Source organism: Mus caroli, unplaced genomic scaffold (assembly GCF_978045245.1).
Source record: "Mus caroli unplaced genomic scaffold, Mus_caroli_1 scaffold_19, whole genome shotgun sequence".
NCBI classification, from domain to species: domain Eukaryota; kingdom Metazoa; phylum Chordata; class Mammalia; order Rodentia; family Muridae; genus Mus; species Mus caroli.
The window spans coordinates 56,968,511-56,983,307 of NW_028227274.1; the positions used below are offsets into that span (position 1 = coordinate 56,968,511).

Here is a 14,797-nt window from a genome sequence, read left to right on the forward strand (position 1 = left end):
TACGAGGATTTGGGGGAGCTGGAGGAGGGAAATGGGAGGTGGCTATGAGTGTGTGTGTGTGTGTGTGTATATATATATATATATATATATATACTTCTCAAAAAAACATTCTTAAAGGAAATACATTTGTAAGGGAAGAAGGGTTGATGGGTAGGATTTATGAGCCAATGACGAATCAATATAGGCATGAACTTCTATTTCTTTAATTTAAAGAGACAAAACTCTGGAAGCCATTAGAAGGTTTTGGGTTTTTGTTTGTTTGTTTGTTTGTTTGTTTTTATCACTTTCAATCGGAGAATAGCCTCCTGGGGAACAGTTTTGTGAAATATCAGTCAGTTGTTTATAGACTAGGCCGAATCTTTCTCTATGAGATTAATTGGAGAATGAAGATTGAGGTCTGTGTTATTTTCTTCTCAAATTATACAACAGTGTGTATTTATCAGGAGCATCTTATGACATTAACCTGAGTAATTTATTGCTTGAATCATAAAACTCTGTAAGGGCAATAATTCTCTTCATCCTAACTATATGGATGCAGAATCACATAGGGATGCCTGAACATCCCACCAGGAGCTGTCTGACATCACAGAAGCCACTCGTCTTCTTTACTGCTTCATTTTTATAATCTGAATTCTAAATATTTTCATTATTATAGTCTTCTTATATTGTTAGGAATAATTTACAGTCTTGAAATCCTTAAAGTAAATTTGTTCTTTCAGCCAAATCCATAATTATTCATCAAAGGTAAGATGTTTTCTTTCCTGGTGATAATGCTAATGATATTCTTCTGTGAGTCCTTAACACATCATCACATTTGCGAATGCATAATGAGCCTCCCCCATTTCTTGGGCCATGTGGGTTCTTCCTGTGCCCATGTGTCCCAGATACTGTAGGAGCCTTCATTCAGAAAATGGCCAACCTTGCTACATCACTGAGAATCTTTAAATGCCTTTGGTAGCATTTATGCTCATTGCAAATGGTATTAGCTTGGTACATGGTACAAAACAAGAAACAAACTTTTTTTTTTTAAGTTTGCTGTGCCATAGTGATGAGAATTAAGTAGTATAAATAAGTGTACTCCCTCTAAAGGCATGTAATTGATTCTGAAAAGGCCTCTACACAGTTCCCCTGGTCAAATGATTTTGAAGGTGACCTTTTATATGCTGTTTTAGATAGCATTTTACAAAGTTAAAGAAGTCAACTTCTTTTCTTAACAATGAATACATAGTCATTTAGTACAAAATAGCACGGAGGTGGGTTTTCTTTCATTCACAGAATTTGCTCAGAGTGAAAAGAGAAGAAAGGAGACTTGCACAGCAACTTGGCATTAGACTACCTTGAGAGATTCATTAATCTAGCCATTTAGCTTCCTGAATTAAGACACTTGAGGCCAATATGGACATTCACTACTGGAAACAATGAAGACTTTCACACCCTGACAACCACCCGGTGTATGTGCAGTGAGCTCCCATCTGTCTTGCCCCTCTGCCCATTTCCACAGCTTGCCGAGGGTGTCCTGAGAGGATGGTCCTGCTGCTTTGATATCTTTCTGACACTCTTCCAGCCCTATTTTCCTTTCCTCCTAGGCGGGTCCCCATTAACATTTGGCAATGCAGAAACACAACCAGACATTTTAGGGCACACCCTGCCATAGAAGTGATCAATATTATGTAATCTATTAATCTTTTTGTCAATCAAACTTAGTTTGTAGATAACAGGATTTTTGACTATGTGTCACATTTATTTCTTGAGGTTAGAAAGTAACAAACAATTGGTACAAAATATGGTAGTACTAAATTTATAGAACATGTCATTAAGAATGCTTTATATAGTAATTTACTCTGTAATAATTTTTAAACAAAATTAACACTTTCCCTAACACAGTAAAACACTACTATAAGATGCAAAAGCAGGTTTCTCTCCTTTGATGCTGAGACCTGGTTGTAGGCAAGGTGGCAAACCTTAGCTCTCACGATAGTTTCTTTAAATATCACCAGTTTGTGTGTGCAGGCTGGCTTTCATATCTGTTTCCATTTTTCTTCATGTGCCAGATGTGATCTAGTTTAAACTATATACAGGTTAAATCGTAGCACTTTCCAGAAGACTTCCAGTCTGCTATGAACTCTCGCCCAGCCAGTCAGTGCCAGCGTGTTGCTAAATGGGCAAAGATCTGTGATATGTACCGAGGGAAAAGTAAACACCCTTCAAGCAGGCCAAACAGTGTGACCGACTCAGGTTTGACAGGTTTTATACTGGTATTTTTCCATGGCTGCCATAACAGTATTGAGTCTTCAAAGCTAGTCTGTGTGTGATATATAAGTGTTTACATTGACTACGTTTTCCCTTTTTTGCAGATCGAATATGCCCATAAAACCATAAGTTACTTATTAACATGCTTGCAATCGTGACATAGCCTATGGTACTTTTCAAGATGAAACTTAAGGCATATTCAATCTAAAGGAGGTTGAATTAAAGCTCTGACATAAACCAAATATACAGGAAGTGATTAGTTATGCTAATATCAGCAGTTCTCAGTCTGGGGGCTACTGAACCTTTCACAGGGCTGACTTAAGACCATTAGACAGCACATATATTTACATTGTGATTCATAGCTAACAACATCAGAGTTATGACATAGCAAAGAAAATACTTTTGTGACTGTGGCTCATCACGACATGATAGTCACAGTGTTAGGAAGGTTGAGAACCACTGGCTTAAATAGATGTCTGCTGAATGTAAGTTATATGATATATTGCTGTTTTTTTTTTTTAAATTGTCTCCTCTTAAGATAGTAAAAACAAATCCTCAAAAATAATTTTAAATCAAGACATTAAACTCCAATTGAAGGAAGCGTTGCTGTTTGAAAACCCATTAGCAATATCGTGATGACAGCGTTAATAAGCTGTTTGGGCTACCATGTGTAACCACTAAGAAATCCTTTGCACTGTGCTCTCTGCCACAACCAACATCTCAAAGCTGTCTTTATGCTGATTTTTTTCACATTGGACACGAGCGAGAAGAGACTCAGAACATGAGCCTTTCTCAACTTTCTTCAAGATTCTTTCAAATCTTGATGCCCTTTGCAAGCCCTCCAGGGCCTGAAGGATCAACTTTCCCAGCTCCACTATTTTTATAATTACCGATCTAAATGGTCCAAATATTATAACATTTCATTCATAGTATGATGTTGTGACCTGGTTCATCATCTATGTGATTAATTTTCTTTTCTTTTTTTTTTTTTTAAAGATTTTTATTTATTTATTATATGTAAGTACACTGTAGCTATCTTCAGACACTCCAGAAGAGGGCGCCAGATCTCGTCACGGATGGTTGTGAGCCACCATGTGGTTGCTGGGATTTGAACTCTGGACCTTCGGAAGAGCAGTCGGGTGCTCTTACCCACTGAGCCATCTCACCAGCCCCCGTGATTAATTTTCCAGAGAAATAATAGTACTCTTGTCTACCTAATCAATCATTTCCCAGTAACTATAGAAATTACTTCTCTTGTCTACCTATTCTATGATTCTTCAAAAACCATAGAAGTCACCCCTTCATGGCTATGGGTTTAACTTCATATAAAACACACACCTCAAGGACCACATACCTCCCTTTATTCTTATGTTAACACTTCCCAGTTAGAGATATTAAATTAGGTACAGGATTTGAAAGTGAAATGCAGATTTATATAATCCAATTGCTTGGACTTTTCAAACAAACTTGGCTTTCAGATGAAAGCTTGTTATATACAGTGTTAGTGAGAACTCTTAAGTTTGTTGCAATGTCTCCTTCAGCTTAGTTACAGAAGGAAAATTATTGCTGTTTGTTCATACTTACACACGGCTGCTTTGGGGTCTGTTTTTGTTTGGGGGTTTGTTTGTCCTCTTTTAATTAGTTTTGCATAATGCACTGGCTTTTCTTTTCTGCTTTTGAACCTCAGAATCCCTGTCCACTGCTTCTGTTCCAACACAGGATGCTCTGCCCTTAGTAGCCAATCTCTTGAGTACTGTTTTCATGCCATGACTGTTAATGACATCAGATCCAGGAGAGTGGACCTTAATGTTGGAAGTGCTAACTCTTGTCTTTTGCAGTCTTCGTATTTGGTATTGGGGCTGCCCTAGACCTAACTGACTTGCATTAATTCCAGTGACTGTGTAGACCAGTGAATGATTTTCAGTTGTGCCCTGATTTGTTCACCTAAGACATGACTTTTGGAATAGTGGTGTAAGGCTGGAGAATGCACCCGCAGGACTCCTGCACCCGAGCACTTGACTGGAGAGTGGAGCCCGTGGAGTTCCTGTAGTCGAAGTTGCAGTTCTGGGGTCAGCAGTCGAGAGCGCAAGTGTCCTGGGTAAAGTCACAGCTCCTGGCTTGGGGGAGGGCGTTTGGTCATCAGTTTTGAAATAACAAAGCCTTTGCCACCTGTAAATCCTAATGGACAACAAACAAAACTGTTACAACTGTACTACTGCCTCAAATTGTTTACCCAAAATAAAACAACGTCTCCTTTAAGAAGCAAACAGTGATCAGGCTTTCTAACAAAGAGTAATGAAATCTACAAAAAGACACTGTCTATGAGCAAGTCAGAGGAAATGTACTCCAGTGAGCAGGATGAGCATTAGAAGGGTCAGGTAAATAGTAGAAGAGCTAGGCAACAGGATGTTGGGACGTTGGAAGAGTCAAGTAAACAGTAGAGAGGCTAGGAGGAAGGCAGGAGGATGCTGGGACATTGGAAAAGTCGAATAAACAGGAGAAAAGATAGGAGGAAAGCAAGAGAATGCTGGGACTGAACGCAAAGAATAAGAGCAAAGTTAGCGATGATAAAAGCTAAAAAAAAAAAAAAGTAAAATGAAAACAAAAAATAAAAAACAAAGAAAGAGGGAACAAAAGTCCATGCTGAACTCTTACCAGGCTGTCTTATTCAAGGCCACTGCACCTGTAGAGAGCACAGGGGAGCAAGAGGTTCCACTCAGTTTGCCTTGGTGGAGCTCAGGGACAGAGTCCAGTTACATACTGCTGGAAAGCTTTTGAATTTCCTGAAAATGTGAACTTGACAATCATCAGAAACAGCTGATGCAAAGAGGAAGTCAGACTTTACACGTTGCACCGAGTTCTGCCCTTGAATTTTGTCTTCTCTTTTTATCTAAAATTGGTTTCATCATTCATGAATTTTGAAAGATAATTTTTGCATTTAAAATGTTTCTTTTTTAAAAAAAAATAATAATAAGCCTATAAATGCCCTGCTCTCCTCAGCCATGTGTATGCCCGTGCTTTTAGAGAAGCAGTCTAATAGGATATTTTATAAATATGATGGTTTTCACTTTTAAAAGTTGGTGCTTGTGGGGAAAAGGTGAAATTTATTATCTGTACTCTTTTTCTAGGCTAGGTTCTGAAGCAAGGGATTGTAATGGCCCCAGAAAACAATACAGAATATGTGAGAATCCACCTTGTCCTGCAGGTTTGCCTGGATTCAGAGACTGGCAATGTCAGGCCTATAGTGTTAGAACTTCGTACCCAAAGCATGCACTTCAGTGGCAAGCTGTCTTCGATGAAGGTATGGCCACCAGCTGAATACAAGTTGTTTCACAGTGCTTGTGATCATTTACAAATTAACTTATAATCATTTGTAGACTTCATTTTTTTTTTCTGACCTCACTGGCATTTAACAACCACAGAACTAAACATGTGTCTATTTCAGTATTGTTGTGGACAATGAATAGATATCCACTGGAACAGCTTAAATAAAAACATCATGTATACAGCAATGTATTATGTGCTGGTAAACATTCAAAGATAGTTGATATGTCTAACATTGCTGATAGAAATACAAATGGTGCATCCACTCAAAGTAGATGAGCATGCAATGAGCAATGTTGAAGTTGAATGCTTAAACAATGGAATACTATGCAGCCAGTACTATTGGCAGATAAGTTTTAATAAATTTTGGGGTGTCATGCCAAATAAAAATGTCAGCCACATAAGGCTATGTGCTACACTGCGATCCATGGACTTAACAGTTTGAAGTGGCAAAAAATACAGAAATGAAAATAAATGGTCTGTGCCAGGGACTAGGAGTGGTGGTAGTAAGCATTGTGGCAGGAGGGACACACACGAACCGATGGAGTGGTCAGTGTCTTAGCTGTCAGTGTGGTTTGCATACAAACAGAATTGCACACGATTACCAGTGTACTCTGGCTTAACTTTGTATTTTTATGATAGCTATAGAGATGCAGCTTTTGAAGATCCTAATGGAGAAGTATGTGGGTCATTTCTAAACTAGCTTTAAAAAAATGAGATAAGTCTTTCATTTTGATTGCATCCTGTGTGCATGCTGAAGCTCTGATGCTATCTATGTGCATTGCACATCCTGGGAAGTCCTGTTCCTTTAAATCCAGTCACAGCATCTGCATGCCAGGTACCGGCATGTTTCAGGCATTACCTACCATGGTGTTGTACTTTCCAGGGTATTCCCTAGGAATGAAGGTATTAAATCAAGGATTTATGACCTGTATAAAGCTAAATTATAGAGACTATATTAACAATATGTCACAAAAGGAAAAACACAGAGATTTTTTTCCACCAGATTTCCTGTTTGGAATATGAGTGGAATTTTCACAAGGACCAAGTCCTTTCAACTCATGTGTCCGGCTTGCCTCTGTCTTCAAAGAAAACTCTAGAAAGAGAATTATGTAGACCACTTTTAAGGTGTTATAGTTAAAGCGGTTGTCTTCAATTCCAACGATCTGACACTGCAAGCAGTAGGGGAATACCGTACATTGCAGTGTGAAACACATTGCAGAGTTTTATTGCAGCTTCTAATGGCACCTTAAAGGGAAATTTCAAAACCACGCATGCTAAAAGTTATATTTCCACCTCCCCCAAATTGGTTGGAGTGGCATCTAGAAGCCACATGGGAAAAGTGTTGGGACTGTTCAGGTTTGGAGGCTCATTTAACTGTCTGTCTTCTTTTTGCAAAGTGATACCGGGTTCCATGCCTCTGGCTGTTCTTTGGTATTTATACAATCCCCTCTGCACACGTGGAACTTTTCTGAAGACATAAGAGCAGTGACGGGCCAGTAAACCATTTTCCATCCTATTTATCCAAGTTTAATAAGCAGTAAAGGGCCGACTGGTGTCAAGCCAGGAGAGTAGAATGTAGCGTGGAGGGCCTTCTGAAGTTTCAGGTTTGATTATCTGCACCATTGATGTCACCAAGTAGCACAGATTCTCCAAAAACCGCTTTAAAATAGAAACACCTTTAAAAAAAAAAAAGATGCCACTTTTGAGTCTAAAAGACAAGGATTTGAAATCCAGCCCTCCTGCTTCATGCTCAGTAGGGCACTGAGGAAGAAGGCCAGCAGCTCAGTACTTCCTCAGCCTGAATCAATGTTTTCCACCCTTGACATCAGGCACTGACATGTCAGTGATAAAGGGACTGAGTCCTACTAACACATCCGCACTTGTGCCTCCTGATCCGAGCGCTTATGCAGTCCCTTGTCATTTCTGAAAACCCAGAACAAGGAGAGCCTGGCGACGGTGGCTTTTCCTGCTTTGCTAACTGTTTATTTAAGAACGTACGTAAAACAGTAAATCTTAGTAAACCAAAACTTATTAGTGAGAGACATCCAAAAAACTTCATGGGTAAAGAATAATCAGATTTTTTAAGTAAGTTGAGAGTGAGAATGCTACCATTCTGAAAGACATAGACAAGACTTGGCGTGCACCAAATATATTTCAGGGAAATGATTGTTATATTTTCTGTAGCTTTGTCCTAGAAAATAATATGTGTATATGATATATAATATATAAATATACAATATACAAACACTTATATAATAAACATATAATATAAATATATTAATATAATATGTAAACAAAATAAATATATAACATATATTTGTATATATATATATGTATACACACACACACATATATATATACACACATATATAACATTTGAGGCCAGATCTCATAAGGTTGAAATTAATATAGACTGGCTACTTCTAAAGAAACAACATGTCATCTAATATACTAAGCCTCTGATATAAATCTATTTTAATGTTGTATTGCTCAGTTAGCATTGACTTATATTTTTACCCAGTAATCATTGTGGAATAATAGAGCTTAAGATAAAAATATTGATGAGTCCGTTTTCTCTCTTCTGTCCACTGTCTATGCAGAAAAACCATGTGCCTTGTTTTGCTCTCCTGTTGGAAAAGAACAGCCTGTTCTTCTATCAGAAAAAGTGATGGATGGAACTTCTTGTGGCTATCAGGGACTAGATATATGTGCAAATGGCAGGTGCCAGGTAAGATACCCGTGAAAGAGATTTTACACACTGAACTGATAGATACCGTGTCTACCAGAAAGCTTCATAACATGGTAAAAAGCTTTAGACTGAGATTCCGGGGAATCAGATGGCCTCACAGAGGCCAGAGAGAACAGGTTCTCAGTCTTGGGGTATCCCAGACACCGCTAGACACCACGGAAGGGCTGAGAGCAAAATGGGGGCCCTGGGGCAGCTCGGTCATCTTCAAGGCTGAAGGGAGGAGAGGGCAGGGGGAGAGAGGGCTGGGTGGTTCCCATGGGGGTAAGAGTCCTTGGTCTGATCCATGGCTAGAGTGCAGGAAGGCCTTCCAGTAGGAGGCTTTTTAGGGGAAAGGCTACCCATCCTTGAAGCACAGTGGGCCTTGACTTGCAGAGACAGTCTGTGGTTTTAGAGCTTTATGGTAGAAAGGCAAAGAGAAAGAGAAAAAGTAGAAAGAAAGAGAGAGGCCGGCCATGGCCATGTGGAGGTTGGGGGGGGGGAGAGAAGGAGGGCTAGAGATGAGAGTAAGAAAAATGAGAGCTCAACCCCTTTTAGAGTGGGCTGGGCTACCTTGATGTTGCTAGGTAACTGTGGGGTGGAGCATACCTGGCTATAGTCAGGTCACTGTGGGGTGGAGTGGAGCCAGAATGACAGAAGCTTGGGACATTGTCTGCTTGACTTATGGTCACAGAATTATGGAGTTGGGGGCTCTGTGTTGTCAAGCACCTGTCTCTGGGAATGTGGCTTACAGTTCTATCCCTTGTAGAGTTTCCTACTGAGTCTCTACTGGGTCTCTGGAACAAGCCTCATTCGACCAAAACAGGCTGCCTTTCATGGCCCCACATATAATCAATCAGTTTTCAAATGTATCCTCTATTTTTAGTAGTAGTTATTGTATTCACTTGCTCTTAAATGTTCATTTACATGAACTTCTGTGCTCTTTTCCATCAATCCTTAGAGATAGATTTTCTGACAAGTGGGTATCAATAGCATGATGGAAAGATCTAAAGCTATAATGTCAATTTCTCCTAATAATTCTGAGAGTATCTCGGGTTGACTTTCCCTGGAAGATTAATATGCAAGAATGTCAGCACCAGTCAAGCACAGTCACTGTGAACATGGGGAGGGGACTGCGCACAAGGAGACATGCTCGCTGACCCCAGGAGGAGTTCTTAGGGACTGCGTTTTCAGAGTTATCTCCTTTGCGGCTGAGAAATCTGACCCTAGTGACAATAGGGCTTACTTTATTAGTGAGTTAGTTAGTTTGCTGTTATTTATTTCCCTAGGCAATTTCCAATGTGTTTTTTAAATAAACAGAAGAGAAATGAGAGAATTAGCTGTCTGAAAACTGCATAAAGATTCCCCTGAGAAAATGCACAACTGTGCACATCGAAGCTAAGCTTAGATGGACCCGTGACATGGTCCAGGCTGTAGACTTACAGTTAGAGATAGGAATCTCATGCAACTTGTGTGGTCCAGAGTTTCAGCATTCTGTACTCCACTATAGTGCTGTAAAGTTTAACACTGAGCCATGTGGCACTGTCTCACGCATCAACAGAACATGATAGTCACTTGAAAAAATCTCTTGCAATAATCCCTTTTTTTTTTACATATTTCACTTTCAGAATTACATGTTATACGATTAAACACGTAATTTCTTTCATCACACACAGCATATGAGTGTTTGATGAGTGTATCCTTAAATGAATTTATTTTTTAAAAAAAATTAACATTCCCAATTGTGTGTGTTAAGTAGAATAGCCTAAATGGCTATGCTTTTCACATCACAGGGCTGTATAGCCCTGATATTTTACAGAGGCCAATGCTAGATGTTAAAATTATGCCAGCAAAAATTCCCTCATGAATCTATTGTTGTAATTTGAGTAGAATTCTCTGAAATGGGGTGTGACTTCTGCCTGCATTAGAATATGTAGAGATTCAGTGTTTTTTTTTTTTTAATTCAAATGCATCATTGAATCAAATGATGATTTTTCTGACAACGCCCTGAAAACTGGGAGTCTTGATCAGCTTGCTTTGTTTTTAATCTCAAAGTGTATAGCCACAAAACTGACACTGGAATTCTAAATTCGATAAATACAGATCTCAAGTGGGATGGCATGTTATCCTGTCTAGCTCAGGGCAGGTTCTGCTGTTGCAGAGACACGGAAGGGTTGGCCTGATCATCTTCTCAGTTGCTCACAGCCAGTGCCCCAGGGCTATTGAAGGGATCTGCCTCTGGTAAAATAGCATTGTCTTTCTAAGCCGCAAATCCTGAGCTTGCTGGTTCCTGTGAATATGCTGAGACTACCAGTTATTGCACAGGCTGCTGTTTTCAGTGCCTACGTATTTCATCCAGGTTTTCCTGGATCCTATTAGGTGAGCTCCACATATGTTGTGTTTTAAGCACTTTCCTTGATGGTCACAGCTTTTGAAATAAGCTTGATTGACTGATCAAAGCACTCCATTAACCGATGCTCATATACCTTGACACTGTTAGGCACTCGGATACAAGGAGGGAATACCTCCATGTGCAACATTCAAGTACCTTTATCTTTACTGAATATTTATCCCTTAGCTCACACGCACACACACACACACACACACACACACACACACACACACACACACACACAATCTGTTTGCTTCCCATATCCTAAGAGCATCAATTTCAGTCAGAAACAGAGCCTTGCTTTTGATCCTTATTTTCTTTATATTTGAAATTTTTTCATATATAATATTTACTTGATATGAATTAGTTGTCAGTATCTATTTCAAACCTTTTCTATGAAGGAGGGTCTTCGTGGCTGTCTTAGCCACAGTTTCTTTCCTGCACAAACACCATGACCAAGAAGCAAGTTGGGGAGGAAAGAGTTTATTCAGCTTACACTTCCAAATTGCTGTTCATCATCAAAGGAGGTTAGGACTGGGACTCAGGCAGGTCAGGAAGCAGGAGCTGATGCAGAGGCCATGGAACGATGTTTCTTACTGGCTTGCTTCCCTTGACTTGCTCAGCTTGCTCTCTTATAGAACCCAAGACTACCAGCCCAGGGATGGCACCACCTACAATGGGCACTCTCCCCTTGATTACTAATTGAGAAAAGGCCCTATATAGCTGTATCTCACGGAGGCATTTTCTCAACTGAAATTCTTTTCTCTATGATAACTCCGGTCTATGTCAAGTTGACACACAAAACAGAGCCAGTATAGTGACTTTCTTGACGTATTGATAGACTTAATTCTTCTTGATATATATTCCACTTGGGAAAACAGGATTATTTGTCCTGAGTGTCAGTGGAGGACAATATTTTTTCAGTACACAATAGTAAAGGTATTCGGTCTCAGCTTCCTATGGACAGAATGGTTCTAGGAACTGTAAAAATGAATTTGTCAACAACTCACACATTCTGTGTCAGCCAGGGATGTGAATTCTTATACTCACTTCACTTAGGAACTGTGCCTTGGAATTCAGCTTCTCCACAGCAGGAAGTAAGCATGGTCCAGAACATAAGACCTTCAATTTTCTTCAGTAATTTTATTGTCTTCAATATTTATTTCAAACCTACTTTGAGCCTGCTCACTCCTTTAATCCCAGCGTTCAGCAGGCAGAGGCAGGTGGATCTCTTTCATTCAAGGCCATCCTAGACTTCAGAGTGAGTTTCAGGTCAATGAAGGCTACACAGAGAAGCCCTGTCTCAAAAAACGAAACAAACAAAATGACTCCATTGAGATATCATTTGATGGTTACTGTAAGATAAACATTCTCGCCACTACTTACAGTTTGCCCAACTTGCCAGTTTTGTGATTTGACATGAGTTTATGGTGGTGTTTGCAGTGCAGAATGAGGCAGTTTGACAATTTGCCTCTCAGCTACCTGACTTCCACAGATAAAGCTCATCCTAAATAACTGCTAAACCATCCTACCTCATCCTCGATGAAGGGAGGAAGGAAACAATTCAACTCTTTGCAAAACGATTTCAGTTTTCTTTTTGTTACTGTTTTTGTCATGCACATAATGTATTTTTATCACATTTCCCAGTCCACTGTCTCCTCCCCAGACCCTCTCTCATCCCACCAGCCATTCTTCCCTCCCCACTTCATACGTTCCGTTTTAAACTCATGACATCCAACTAGTGCTGCCAATATGTGCATAAGGATAGGGTCATTTATTGGTTTATGGATAACCTCCAGAGGGCCATATTCCTAAAGAGAACTGTTTCTCCCTCCTCTAGAGCATCTATCAGTTGCTCATAGCTCTTCATATAGATGGGGGGAGCAGGGGACTTCATGAACACTTTTGCCATGTATGCTGGAGTTTTGTCTTGCTTGATTTTATACATTCACAGATGCTACCAGTACCTATGAGCAACTACTCTGCCATGTCCTAAATCATTTTTTCCCCAGAGTTATCCACTCTGGTTCTTCCCATCTTTCTTTCTCCCATGATTGTTGAAACTCAAAAGGCTGGAATGGGCCTGTTGATCTCATCCACTGTAAAACCAAAAGAACCATCTGTTTCTGAATGGAGATGAGAAGATGAACTACTCTGTGTTTACGAGGATAAGAACTTGGGCAGCAGTTAAACACTATGCCCACTTACCAGAATAATAGTAATAGGTTCTCGCCCAGGGCCTATGACTTACCAGCCATGGGTTCTTCTCCTGTTAATGATGACATAGCTAAATTATATCTTGCAGAGTGGGCCTTACAATCCAACCCTAAAGCAGTTGATTACTGCCATAGAATTTTGGCATTATTGCACCAATGGGTTTATTTTGTCAAGCCACTAGAACTATAGTGTACAGGTTTCTCAGCTGGATAAGACTGTTGATTACTGTACTTCCCTGGTATCACACCTAGCATCCCCTGCACTATGAAAGCTAGAGTGTAAGGATGGCCACTCACATTAGGGCACTCTAATTTCTGCTGCATTTCTTCATGTTCTATGACCCAAGAATTGCAATAGACTATAATGTTTAGGGGGGTCTAAGTGACCAAAATCTTGGAAGGAGGTACTGGGATTGTTTGTTTATTTGTTTATTTGTTTGTTTGAATACCCTGTGGTATCCGGGAGAGCAGTGTTTCCCTGTTGCAGGATAACACCATTTAACTCCTTTTATATGTGTGTGAGTGAGCTTTCAGGAAGCTTTGGAACTACTAGGTCTCTACATGCCAGATGGCTACTTATCAGCCATGCCTTCCTATGTCCCACCCTGTCAACTCTTCTCACCCAGCAGTCTACCTTCCCTGTTCTCAGAGCCTGAGCTGTTTCTCTGCTCCCTCATGAGCTTAGTCTCCGGTTGCTCCTGGGCTCTTCAATTAAACATATTTCTAAAGATTCAGAGCTAATACCCATGTGATGTTTGTGCATCTTCATGCTGTTTGCATCACCTAGAAGCTTTTCAACACCATTCATTGACTGCAAAATTCATCATTTCATTCTTCTTTACAGGAAACTATTGTTCCATTGTGTAAATGTCCCATATAGTCGTTATTCCATTCACCTGTTTGTGACCATCCTGACTATTGGAATTAGAGCAGCATTGAACATAGACGATTTAGTGTTTCTGTAGTGGGATATAGGGTCCTTTGGATTGTGCCCAGGAGTGGTATAGCTGAACTATATGGTCAAACTACTCTAGCTTTTTGAGGAATTTCCACACTGATTCCCATAGTGGCTGCACATGTTTGCACTCCCACTAACGGGAAATAAGTGTTCTCCTTTCTACACATCCAAGCCAGAATTTGTTGTTAGTTATTCTTGGGGCCTTAGTCATTCTGACTGGAATAAGATAAAATTTCAAAGTTGGTTAAATGTACAGTGTGACGTGTACCTCAGCCATTTGAGAACTATTGTTTAGTTTTTTTTTTAATTTATTTAATTTAATTTATTTTTTTAGTGTTTATGCTTATTTTAAATTTTTCTATATTCTAGACACTAACCCAGTGTTGGGTACATGCCTGGTATATCCATTATTAGTATTTCCCAATTTTTAAGATGTCTCTTCACTTGAATGATTGTGTTATTTGCTCTATAGAAACTTTTCTGTCATGAGGACTCATTTGCTAATTGTTAGTCTTCACACTTATATTACCAAGGTTCTGTTTGGAAAATCCTTTCCTGAAAGTGCCTATAAGTTCAGGTGTATTCCCCCACTTTCTCTTTTAAAAGACTAAAGCACCAGGCATTATATTGAGATTATTGATCCACTTTCAGTTGAGTTGATACAGAGTGAAAGATAGTTCTTCTACATGTAGTTATCTAGTTTGACTAGAGTCTTTGTTGAAGGTTCTGCCTTCTCTCCAAAATTTTGGCCTCTTTGTAAAAATCAGGTGTCTGCAGGAGTGTAGATTTATTACTTTTATCCCTTTGATCAATGTTTCTCTTTTGATGCTGACTTCATGCTATTTTGATTCCTGTGGTTCTATAGAATAACTTGGAATTAGGGCTTATAATATCTCAACAGTGTTTTTTATCTTTCGGATTAATCTATT

The 14,797-nt window shown here is 39.5% G+C and overlaps 1 protein-coding gene across 1 annotated transcript in view; it reads left to right on the plus strand.

Moving 5' to 3' along the window:
• The window catches only part of Adamts19 (ADAM metallopeptidase with thrombospondin type 1 motif 19), a 202,891-nt gene that overhangs the window by 122,310 nt on the left and 65,784 nt on the right, over positions 1-14,797 (plus strand). Inside the window, exons 12-14 of the mRNA XM_021150815.2 lie at positions 4,218-4,348; positions 5,379-5,551; positions 8,178-8,305. Of these exons, the coding sequence (XP_021006474.1) occupies positions 4,218-4,348; positions 5,379-5,551; positions 8,178-8,305 (432 nt within the window). The remainder of the gene's footprint in view (positions 1-4,217; positions 4,349-5,378; positions 5,552-8,177; positions 8,306-14,797) is intronic.